General features: G+C 38.7%; 1 protein-coding gene across 8 annotated transcripts in view; it reads left to right on the forward strand.

The window, feature by feature from the left end:
- Window positions 1-13119, forward strand: part of LOC140465031 (F-actin-uncapping protein LRRC16A-like) — a 470304-nt gene that overhangs the window by 282566 nt on the left and 174619 nt on the right. For all 8 annotated transcript variants that reach the window (XM_072560843.1, XM_072560842.1, XM_072560840.1 and 5 more), the window contains exons 16-19: window positions 3466-3570; window positions 6130-6199; window positions 10503-10584; window positions 12827-12926. In XM_072560843.1, the coding sequence (XP_072416944.1) occupies window positions 3466-3570; window positions 6130-6199; window positions 10503-10584; window positions 12827-12926 (357 nt within the window). The remainder of the gene's footprint in view (window positions 1-3465; window positions 3571-6129; window positions 6200-10502; window positions 10585-12826; window positions 12927-13119) is intronic.

Raw genomic sequence — 13119 nt, forward strand, 5'->3', positions numbered from 1 at the left:
TGCCTGCAAGCAGCATGTAACCAATTAAAGATTGCAACGAATATGAGCAGGAATAAACAACTTGACCCATTCAGCCCACTCTGCTGTTCAAGAAGATCATGGCTGATCTGCTAGTGGATTTAACTTTACGGTTTAGCTCCTATAACCTATCACTCTCGGCAGTCAAAACTCAAGCTTGAGTATGTTTAATGGGCAAGCCTCCAGGAAAGTTCTTTGATTAGATTAGATTAGATTTCTTACAGTGTGGAACCAGGCCCTTCGGCCCAACAAGTCCACACCAACCCTCCGAAGAGTAACCCACCCTGACCTATTCCCTTACATTTACCCCTTCACCTAACACTACGAGCAATTTAGCATGGCCAGTTCACCTAACCTGCACATATTTGGACTGTGGGAGGAAACCGGAGCACGCGGAGGAAACCCACGCAGACACAAGGGCAATGTGCAAACTCCACGCAGACAGTTGCCCGAGGTGGGAATTGAACTCTAGTCTCTGGCGCTGTGAGGCAGTGCTAACCACTGTGCCACCGTGCCGCCCACTTGCTCATCAATAACTTGAAATGGGAAACCCTTTATATTTAACTGGATTTCCTTGTCCTCCACTGCACAATGGGAGCATTTGCCCCCATTGCTCTCTCAGAAGCTTTATGTTTCATTCAGACCATCTCTCGTCCTTCTAAATCCAATGAGTGTAGACTTAACCCACTCCACCTTTCTTTCCAACAAAAAGCCCCTCATTCCACGAATCAGTCGGTGAGCATCCTGTAAACTATTTTTAATACAGGGGTCAGTGCTTGAGCACCAGCTATTCACAGTCTATGTTAATGGTTTAGTTGAGAGAACTAAATGTAATATCCTTCCAGTTTACAGATTGAGACAAAACTGGTTGGCAGAATGAACTATGAGGAAGATGCAGTTACTTCATTGTGATTTAGACAAATTGAGTGGGCAAATGAATGATGTGTGAAGTGTAATACGAGGTTATCTATGTGGGTTGCAAAAATAGGAAGGCAGATTATTATCTGAATGGTGATAGCTTTGGAAAGGGACGTGCAACAAGACATGGGTGTCCTTGTATATCAGTCGCTGAAAGTCGTCACGCAGGAATGGCAGACAGTGAAGAGGCTAGCTGGCTTATTGGCCTTCATTGCGAGAGGATTCAAGTACAGAGGCAGGAATATCTTGCTACAAGAAGTGAGTTGGCAGGACTGACATATGAAGAGAGACTTAATTGGTTAGGATTATATTCAGTAGGGGTAAGAAGAATAAGGGGGGAGCTCAAGGAAATTCCTAATAGGACTAGACAGGGTAAGCTTAGGAAGAATGTTCCTGATAATTAGGCAGCCCAGAACCTGGGGTCACAGTATAAGGATGCTGCGTAAGCCATTTAGGACTGAGATGACGAGAATTTCCTTCACTCAGAAAAAGGTGACCATATGAAATTCTCTGCAACAGAAAGCAATTGAGGCCAAAACATTGAAGGAGCTAGCTATTGTTTTGGGGGCTAAAGGGACCAAAGAGTATGGAGCAAATGAAGGAACAGCGTACTGTGTTGGATGATCAGCCTTGCTGACATGGAATAGTGGAACAAGCTCCAAGGGCTGAATGGCCTACTCCTGTTCTGATTTTCAGTGTTTGCAGTTTATGTCATTAAGATGGTCCTTTATGATTCTTCTGCTGTCCAGTCCATTGCAGTGGTCATCTTTCTCTGGTTGGTAAGAGATGTAAGGTGGATATTTCACTCAAAAAGTCCCAATTTATCAGTTAAAAGTTACAGTTTACATCAATTGTTGCAGGAAAAATAAATTCTGTTTTTCTTAGAGTTGCAGTGAGTTTTGATTACAGAGAACAAAGAAGCTGTTCACGAGCTGGGGTGGAGTGAACATTTCTCTGCCTGTCGCTCTCTTCCCTCTCTGTCTGTCTCTCATTCTGTTTTTCTCACTCTCATGCTCTTACACCCCCCATCTGTGTCTCTCCTGTTATCCCACTCCTCTCCCTCTCTGTCTCTCTCTTTCTCCCCACCCCCCACCCCCATCACACTCTCTCTCTCCGTGTCTCCTCCCATACTCCCGACTCTCTCTCTCTTTCCCCCCCACCAACGTCGCCGTCTCTTCCCCCCATGTCTCTGTCTCCACATCCTCTCCCCTGACATCTTTTCTCCTCGATTACCACCAATAGCTGCTTTACCTATGCATTTACTCAGCACCTGCTTTTCAAACACTGATTTTGAAATGGCTCATAGTCATTTCAATCCACTATTTTTAAAAACACTGAAATAAAAAGACATACTCTTCATTTGGTATTACTCTTTAACTCTCTTGCTATCTTTGGTTGGACCATATTCCTCATGGAGGTTTTCATTTCTTAACGAAACAGATATTCATTTGTACTTTATGTATTATTTATTTAAACTTTTGCTAAATCTTTTAATTTAGTTTTCCTTAACCAACATGTTCCTCATCCCTTTTTAATATTTTTTTGTACAGATTTCAGTCCCTAATCTCAGATTTATTTAAATCACTTCTAATCTCAGTCTAAATCTCTTCAATCTGTGAACGCACTTTCCCAGAGAATTCCATACTCTGTGACATTGTACATAACAATGTCTAAAATAGTCTACTCCTGATTTGCTTTATTGGCATACTGACCAAGAAAGCTAGATATGTTAGATGTGTTCCCTGAACTTATCCTCTGCACTTGCTAAAAATGTGCTTTCTAGCGTCTGTAGGAAGACTAAATTCTCCTTCGAATTACTATGTCACCATTGTTACCTAGTCCATTAATATCTTGATTTGCCCACTACCTGACACACCAGCAACTGTTACCAGTGTGTAAAACATTTTCAATTTAACCTTCCTCTGTTCCTCAGCTTCACTGATATCTTGATTTCTCAGCTAAGATCCTTTCTGCACTCTCATCTATTATTTTCAGGGCTACCCTTAATTTATTCTCCTAATAGTCAAATGTCCGAGAATATTTAGTTCCTAATTCTGGTTTCTCTGCAGGCACACCTCTAATGGTTCTTAGATTAAATCATTTTCTAATAATTTTTTTTGTGAATGTTTGACACAGAGTAGTCCCTTTACATTTATCCTTCAATTTCCCTGGTGCAGCTTAGTTTGAAAAAGAAAGCAGGGCAATAGTAACTGTCCAATCATTCCTGACCCTGTCTGCTTATTTTTAATCAAATTACTGCCCGATGATCATCATCTTGCTCTTACTGCTTTTGAATTTATTCTTTGTGAACCCCTTAATAACCAGAGTATTCAGTATGAGCAGATGAAGCATCGCGTTTATTGTGTCTTTGATATGCTCATGTATATTGAAATGCTTTAGTATATTGAACTGAATTAATGAATTGAATTAGATATCACACATGTCTTTCACTCTGTTGTATATTGTTGAGTTTATAACACTATTGCATGACTGATCTCAATATGGATTCATCTTCTCTTGATACTACAGGAAGGGGAAGGAAGTTCCTCCATCTTTCAAACTGTTCTTTAGCAGTTCACTGGCTTTGAGACACATCAACCTATCGGGCACCAAACTCCCTCCAGAAGCACTCAAGTCAGTATATGTTGCTTGTCTATGTTATGTTATTTTTAGCAATTCAGTCCCTTTGGTTTCTAATTATTTATGGGTTTGTTTTATGAAGACATATTGTCCTTCTGATCCTCCTATCTTGTCCGCCTCTTCTCTCATATCTCCTTATGCCAATTATCTGCTCCAGAGTGTCTATGATAACCAGCTTCTCAGTTGTCACATTTCTATAATGCTGGATATAAATTTATCATAGAAATTATTCTCTTCATTTATTGGAAAATCTGATCAATGTTTAATTTATTTTTTCCAGTAACATAATGTACATCAGCACAACATGCCTGGATTATGATTTTGAAGCAATGTCTTGCCATTTCATGCCACAGTACTCTGGATGGCAGAGGTCATGCTGTCAGCTGGATTTTAAAAATATTTGTTCTGTATTTGTTTCTGCTGGGCAAATTAGGTTAGCGGTGAGGAATTCAGCTTTCTTTGTTTGAAAGTATTCAATTTCAGTAACAAGCAATCACCAACATTGTCCATAAACAGTAAGATGCAGTTTAAAGCTCCCTTTGTTCTATCCTAATATTCTGGCAAATTCAAAATGCACCCTATACCCATCAGTGTAACAGTTTTGCTATTTTAATTGTCAATTAGTACTCAATTAGTCCATTTGCATATCGTGGGCTTGTTATCATAAAGAGCCCTTTTGAAAATGTCCATCCTCATTTCATGTGGAACTGTTAATAGCTAGCAGTCAGTGGAGATGTTTCATCCTGAATGAAAATTGATTTTGAGTCCTGGCTAGTGTCGAATCCATTGCAGCATCCAGTGTTCCTGAAGTTTAATTTCTGCACCAAGTGAAGTAGTAACTTTGAACTATTTACTTCTCTGTAGTGAATTGGAAAATCATGATTGCCCCTTAAGTACAAGGGGGATCCAATAATAGTGAAAATGTTAGGTGAAGACTTGGGATGCAACTTTATAGGGTTCTGATTAACACGACCTATGGTATGATGTGTGCCTTATTAATGGCACAACTCACTCACCTCATTAATATTCAGTTTGCTATCTTGCCAAACTATTCAAGCACGGTAGATATTAGGAAAACTCTACAAGGAAACTAGTGTGTGTACCTGACTGATTCAGTTCACCACTTGCTCCTAAATGGCCATTATGTTAGAACCTGGTGGACACCAACATCCCAGGATCTCTGGGCATGTTCCATTGGTATTGGCCCCACATCCCTCATGTTTACAGACATTGGCATCTGAATTATACCAGCTTCTAAAAATCCTCATGGTACATCACCAACACACCTTCTGTTGTTCAGTGCTGCTCTTAGTCTGTAGCAGTAACTATCATTGTAATGCTGCAGCAAAGACTCGCTCTGCTTAGGAACAGGCGCCTAGCTCATGGATTGGATTAAGCTGCATTGCAGTCTCTTTCATCACTGTCATAACGCTTACTCACTGTAAGCCTACTTGGGTGCTGCTTTGCCTTGCCTTGTGCATTGACCCAAAACCAGGAACCTTGTCTTAATTGTCAGCAGGCCTCAGTCAGGTGAAGGGAATAGACTTAGCTTAGAGGTTCCTGCAGAATAAACCAAGGGCAGCTTCCAGTACCAGTCCAGGACCTACTAAGGGCAGACAGAATCCGGATCCTCTTTTCACAAGGGGCGGGGAGCCGAATGTTAGGCAGCCCGTGACCTATCTAGACTCTTGCTGGCCTATTGTGGGCCGTTACTGCTGAAATGAGAAAACATCAGGTAATGAAAATGGGTAGCACGGCTGTTAATGATGGTGCATGTGGCCAACTGTCCTAATTTAATACATAGACAGCACAGAGGGCATGCATCAATAGCATCAGGAGTTGGGGCAAGTGAGGGCAAGTGGGGGAGAATGTTTGCAGGTAGTTGTGAGAGTGATAGAGCATGAGCCTTGGCGGGAGTTGGACACAATGGCAGGGATAAATGTAATTTGAGATATCAGAGAGGTTTTGGTGGCACTTACCCGAGCAGTGCAGAGCAGAGAAGGAACTTCTCCCTGTAATGGTGAGCATTCTTCCAGAGACTGCTTTAATCCCAGTTGAAACCTCAGACTAGGCTGGCATGGTCTGGAGTCTTGTGACCCTCACTGCTGGCCCTGGGAGGGAATAAAAACCCTGCATGGCACTACCCCATTCAACAGGGCTTCCAGGTTCCTGCTTTCAAGGCAGGCACTGATTACCCCCTTCTACCATATCCAGGTCAAATATCAGGAAAAGTGTAAGGCAACTTCAGCTGACTGTGCTTGTGTGGGTGCACAACCCATTTTAAAGGTTGCGTGGGATTCCGGTTTTTTAACGGATATCCAGTGTGTAACAAGTTGTGCCAGCAACAGCATGTGGGAGATCAGACTGAGAACAAATGTAAGAGATGCCATAGGAGCAGGGCGAGTTTGGTAAGATAGGATGGGAAAACTCACTCAGCCTTGAAGCAATTCGAACGTAGTCAAAACAACATAAGATTTAACCCGTGTGTTTTCTGTTTAGTATTGCCAAGGTTGGCAATGCAATATTCATTTGAAAGCAATTCTTTCTTTACAGAGCACTTTTACTTGGGCTTTCTTGCAATCCTCACCTAAAGGATGTTTCTCTTGACCTTAGCACTTGTGAGGTAAGAAGGAACAGTTTTATTTATTGAATTAATGTAACTTTCAAGAGTAGTAGAAAATTCTGTTAAACTTAGTTGATATTTCATTTTGAAGAATATACATTTTCTCCCGTTGTTGTTCTTGACATTGTCTCCCTCGTGAAAAGTTTGTTTTTTGTCCCAGATGCCCTTGAGTACTGTAACAAGTGTTCACAAAAAAAAGTCTCTCGAATGTCCTTTTGGCACCAGTGAACATCCTATCAAAATCTGTATTTGGTTGTGAAATTTCTTTTTTGTGGGGGCTCCTGAGTAGCCATGATAATTGGAAATCCCAGCTGATTCTTCCATCTCAGACTCAACAGTGCTATGGTGCATTCAGGTTCCCTAATACCATCCCAGATGGCATCGACTAACTGCATACATTTGGCTCAGCTCAGTGATGGTAATGCACTGACTCTTGGGAAATGCTGTGTATTTTAATTTTGGCCAAAAGCGTATTCCTGTCCTGACAGTTCAGATACAGGAAATCTAAGTATTGCTTATATCTTTGTGATAAGGTTGCTCAAGTTCAGGTAGAAATAGGAATTTATCAATTAACCTTATGTTATGAAAATGTGAATTTGAAAAGGGTGATTTGTTGCCAATTCAGTATGCATACTTAACCATTTATGCGCTGATTGAAAAAGCACGTAATCTAGACTGGTTTTTTTGAGTTAAAAAAGTTAGGTGTTTGTTTTGAGGGTTACAATGCAGTTTTTTTTTAAAAATGAGAATTGTTTATTAAAATAAGTCCCTGTGTTGCCAATGCACACTACACAATGGAGCTCAAGTATGCAGAAATACAAATTAAATTAAATTGGCCAAGGTCAAGTGCAAACCGAAGGAAGGACGGGAAAAAGAAAGTTAGTGCCCGGTGTCCAGAGTCTTCACCTGTCAACTAGGGCAGTTGTTTGAAGATCGTGGCCAGTGGGTCCTTTTTCTTTCTCAAATTGCGACTTCAGAAATTCAAAGGCTTTCTTCTATGAAAGTTCTTAGCCTTACATGATTCCAGCAAACAGGTCTCAAATCTTTAGTGGAAGTTTAGACAGAGAAAAGGGACAATTATTCCTTACTGCTGCTGGCACTTTCTGCTCTTCTGCAAATACAAGCTTCAGAAGCACACAGAGCTTGTACCACCTGCCTTTCCTTCAGTTTGTAAGTAGAGGTTAAAAATCTTGTGGAGTCCAAAAGGAAACTGATCAGCTGATGGAGTCATACAGCATGGAAATAGATTCTTTGGTTCAACTAGTCCATGCTGAACATGATCCCAAACTAAACTAGTCCCATCTTCCTTTGCTTGGCCCATAGCCCTAAACTATTCATGTACTTATCCAAATGTCTTTTAAACATTGGAACTGTCTGCGCATCCACCACTTCCTCAGGAGGTTCATTCCACACATGAATCACTCTCTGCCCCTCAAGTCTTTTTTCAGTCTCTCTCCTGTCACCTTAAAAATGTGCCCCTAGTCTTGAAATCCCCCATCCTAGACAAAAGACTCCTATCATTAACCCTATCTATAATCCCTCATGATTTTATAAGGTCACCTCTCAGCCTCCTATTCTCCAATGATAAAAGTCCTAATCTGTCCAGCCTTTCTCTCTAACTCAAACCTTCCATCTGGCACAACTTCTCTTTAACATTGTGTGATGGCCCAAGTAGGTAAATTATTTGGTGTTCCAGCAGCTAACTCATTGATGGTTCATTTCCTCCATTTGATGAGACTGTGAGGAAGCAATTACCTCTGAAGATGGCCTTTCTCTGGTGATCTGGAATCTTGTGATGTTGTATACCTCAGCCATCTTAAAGCAAACCAGTTCTTGGCATATTCTGTCCATTGGAACTATGTTTCTTCAAAGATTAATGATGAATTACAATGAGAAAAATAGTATTTGGTATAGCGATCAATTTGGTTCTCAAATTGGGTTGTTGTTGGATTACCATAGTTCCAAATAATTAGATGCCAATTTCTAAATCTGATGATCAATAATATGCTATAACCAATATAATTGATTAAATTGATTCAGATGATTGACTTCATAGCTGGTTTCTTATCAAGATGTTCTATGTAGAAGTATCTATTAACTGATAGAGTAACAATCTTCCTTTAATTGGTGAATCTGCATTTGCTGATGTTTATATAGTGATGTGTTTCAATACTAGCTGTATGACCAGATCAGTTTTGGGGCTTGTTTAGCCAATAATTTTAACAATTTTCAAGGGCTAGTGTGATCAGAATTCAGGGTTGCTGAACTGCTATGCTGTAATGCTATTGTCCACACCAGCTCTGCACTGATGTATGCTATTCTTTTCCCCCTTTACTGCTTTCCTTAGCTTGGTCACTGTGTAAGTACCCTCCCTGCCTTTTAACCACTGTAGATCCAGTAAGTGGCTTCCTTATCTATCTGTCAGGATTACCATTAGAACTGTTTGGCACAGATATTTTCTGCAATAGCATTTTTGGCTCAAGTCTAGTGTTTGATGAAGTGTTGGGCAAGTCCCATTTGATCACTTATAGAAAAATGCCTTTTTGTTCGTGTCAATTTACAGTCTATATTGTTTTGATGCTACTTGTTCATAAGTGTTCTGTTTTTTTGAATGTAAAAATCTGCATATTGAAACAAGTGTCGTAAGCAAACGTTCATTAGAAATTTCTAGGCTAGAAATTGTCAAGTTAATTAATCTACATTAATTTTGAGTACTATTTACAGTTTTCAAAATAGGTTTTCACTTTTATATTCAATTTCACACTCGCATCTAATTTTTTTTAGCTGTTAAATGTAGAAGTTTCATAAATATTTAGGTGGTATGGTGGCTCAGTGGTTATCACTGCTGCCTCACAGTGCCAGGAACCCAGATTTAGTTCCAGCCTTGGGTGACTGTCTTTGGACATACTCTGTGTGTGCATGTATTTCCTCTGGGTGCTCCGGTTTCCTCCCACAGACCAAAGACATTCTGGTTAGGTGGATTGGCAATGCTAAATCACCTTGTTGTTCAGGATGTGCAGACTAGGTGGATTAGCCATGGTAAATGTGGGGTAACAGGGATAGGATGGGTAGTTGGATCTGGGTGGGATGTTCTTCGGAGGGTCGGTGCAGAATCAGTAGTCTTTGATTCTATGATTAAATGCAATCAATACAAGTCTGTAAATTTCATATCACTTTTAAAATGTACTTAAATCAATATTGCTACTGAACATTAGGTAGAAAGTAGTCGGAAGCCAAAAGCAGGATTCATGATTTGAAACCCAGAACTTTTAGTGATGCAGAACAAATGGTTAAATGTCTACAGGATGCATATCTTGTTTTAAACTAGAATGCAAAATAAAAAGTTTCAAAAGAATGAACTGACATGTATTACCTGTACTATTGTAAGAATTTTGAAGTTTCCTGGCTACTTCAGGTAGGAACTTCAGTGCTGGAGGGTTGGGGGCAGTTTGTGAGGAAGAAGTTGGCAGAGAAATGTTGGGAGCCTTTGGAAACAATAATATCATTAGAGTAAGGAAGTAATCATTAAACTTTTTTATTCTTGCTTAATAATTGAAATATGATTCAGGTATCACAGTAACTGCGTTTATTTTGGTCCATTCACCAATTGCTGCTTCCTGCTGTTTTTGCATTGGTTTTGTGTTTGCAGTCTACTCAATTCAAAGGCACTTAATTCAAATGATCAGATAATTCAAATTTTTAGCTGTAACATCCCCCATTACTGTGCAACTGACATTGCTTAATTTGAATTATTTGATAATCCTTTCCATTTTACTGCAAAATAAAACTATCATGCTGTCTGCTTTTTATTGTTCCTTCTGCATCTCTCATAAAATGCTATCATTAGATTTTAAATTTTTCAGTTGAAAATCTGTGTTCAGTCATCTCTCATTTAATCAGATCTTTGTGTAATAAGTAATCATTTTGGGGCTTTTTTAGACAGCAGGGTGCTAGATGCCACCATGCTTAACTGCTTTTGTCGAATCGCAGTAGCCTTGAACATCGTTAATTATGTTAGAAATAACCAGTGCATCACCAAATGTTGTTTGAGCTGCATGTCATGAAATTTAACAGGCATCTATAAGAATTGAAAAGTATGCTTAAAATTGTCTTCTAGTTGCAGCCGCCTTCTTGAAAAGATATTGAGTTTGCAAAGTAAATTAAGGAATATACAGCTACATTATATTTCCCAGCAGATGATTAGCAAAACATATTTGTAATACCTCATTGAAACTGTGATAATCATTAAATATTGTGGCATCCCAGTTTTTCACTAAAATTAACTCCAAGCTTTTGTCCACAGCTAAGGTCAGGTGGGGCTCAGATTTTAGAAGGTTGCATTGCAGAAGTCCATAATATTTCAAAACTGGACATTTCAGACAATGGTAAGAAGAGTTATTTTTGAACTTTCTTACAATGAGTCTCATCTATAAAACAATATAGCTGTTTAATTTCATGTATCATGTGAAGAATTCACTACTAAGTCTTTGCACACTTCCATAAACCAAATGAAATCTCAGCAATACTTGTGCCATTCAAACCTTTGAGTAAATTTATTTTGGAACTAGCTGCCTTTTGTATTTGTTAAACTAGACTTTTTCAATGTAGATGTAAAATATTTATTAACAAGGATTATCCCTTCCTCCACTCCTATTATAAAATATCTTATTTAAACCTATTATCATAGTCAAACTTTGGGACAAATACTCTGTTTAATTAAAATTTTAATGCATCTTTATGGGCAGGTGATAACACTGATTATTTCAGATACCTGGAGAAATTAAGATCCTGAAAGCAGGAATAGGCTATTTAATGATCAGGTCTATTCTGCTATTGAGTGAGACAATGACTGATCTAAAATCTACTGCGAATAGTTGGCCTTGGCTCCAAATTCCATAGTACCTTCGGTTAACAAAAATCTATCCAGTTCCAATTTAAAATTAACGATTCATCTGGCACCAGTTTCTGTTTATGGAAAAGCATATCCAACTTGTAGCAGCCTTTGTGTGTGGAAGAATGACCAAATTTAAATCCTGAAAGATGTTTCTGTAATTTTTGAACTATGCCTCCTAGTCTCAGACTCTCCAACCAATGGAAATAGTTTCCTTTTATCTAATCTATCCCTTTATTACTTAAGTAATCTTAAACAATGATCAAATCAGCCTTTATAGCCCAGTTTGTGTAATCTTGCTCATAATTTAACCCTTGGTGTTCAAATACGATTATGGTAAATCGTATACGCACTTCCTCCAACATGGGTGTATCCTTCTTAAGAATCTGCACTCAGAATGGCTCGTCCTACTCTAAGTGTGTCCTAACTAGGGTTTTGTGTTATTGAAACATAATTTCCTCCACCCTGCCTTTATGTTGTAGTTTTCTAAATATACAATCCAGAATTGTTTTCACAGTTTGATTATTTCTGTACTCCCCCATGATATTTTAATGATCCTTGTACCTGGATACTTAAACCTTTCTGGAACTTCATTTCTATCTTTTTTTAACCACATAGAAAATACTTTTGTTCTACACTTTTTATGTCCATATAGGCTTTGCCAACATTGATGACAGCTTTGCTCATTTACTTAAGCTGTTAATCACTTTGTAACATTCTGCTTCCATCTATACTGTTTGCAAAGCCACATATACTTCTGTTATTGGCAAACTTGAATATAGCTTTTAGTCCTATCATTTGAGTTGTCAAATATGATGAGTTGGAACCGCAATTGTTTTACAAAAAAATGAATTACATCTTGTCAATTGCAGTTCCTACTTATTACATTTGCATTCTGTCTCCTGCTATGGAGCTAATTTGCGAAATAATTCCATATGCAGTAATCTGTCTTGATTTCCATGAGTGTGAACGTAAGCTGACAGTATCTTATGAGACAGTATCTTATCTTAAAGTAGTGTACAATATGAATCTAAAGAAACAGTTTTTTTGAATCAGCAATGCTGTGCAGATGATTATAAACTAAAATTAAAGCAAAATACTGCAGAGGCTGGAGATCTGAAATAACAAAAAAACACCAATGCTCAAACAGCTGATTGAATTATTTATGTCTGCTGCCTACTCGGGTTTGCTTTACGCATATTGCGTGCTGTGTTTCTTACATTACCGCAATGACTGTAAGAGTAGTTAATTGGTTTTGAATCACTTTGTGAATCCTGACATTTGTGATGACCACAACATAAATGCAAGTTTTTTTTTCCCCCTTTTCCTTATGTTTGAGGACAGCTGACCTCTGTCACTGGGCAGTAAAATTAATCACAAAATAATCAGCAACTAACAACCCCAGTTACACTGTTGGCTGGAGCTCCAGTGACACAAATATAGAAAGCACCTGTTTAGGTGGATTGCAACATTTCTGTATGTACTTTCCAGTTTAACTTCGAGTCAAAGTTGTAGAAGTCAAGGATTTACTGTAAAGAAAATGCATGTTTATAATTTAGTTTGCATCACATCCCTATATCCAGCTCTGCTGTCCTGTCGAATGTTCTCTGCATGTATGCTTTCTGCTACATGTACACCAAACCATTGATAAGACTGGAAATGACTATATTGCAACATTTGATTTAGAGACTGTGCAGCCTGTTCATATTTACAACATGTAACCTTCTTTTGTACAGGTTTAGACTCCGATCTTGCTACTCTTGTAGTGTGGATGGGCAAGAATAGGTCAATTCGCCATCTAGCCTTAGGCAAAAATTTCAACAATATAAAGACCAAGTAAGTAAGTTTTTGTGGATACCCAACTATGAAACAGACTAATAAGCATCAATTTTATTGTCTCTAAGTAAATTCATTATTTACTTGATTGTCCTAACAGTCTGTGTAATAGAAATATCTTATCGAACAAAGTTTAATCTTGTTCCATACAAGAGAATTATTTTACTGTGCCAGTGCAGACATGATGGGCCAA

This window comes from Chiloscyllium punctatum, chromosome 41, assembly GCF_047496795.1.
Source record: "Chiloscyllium punctatum isolate Juve2018m chromosome 41, sChiPun1.3, whole genome shotgun sequence".
Taxonomy (NCBI): Eukaryota; Metazoa; Chordata; class Chondrichthyes; order Orectolobiformes; family Hemiscylliidae; genus Chiloscyllium; species Chiloscyllium punctatum.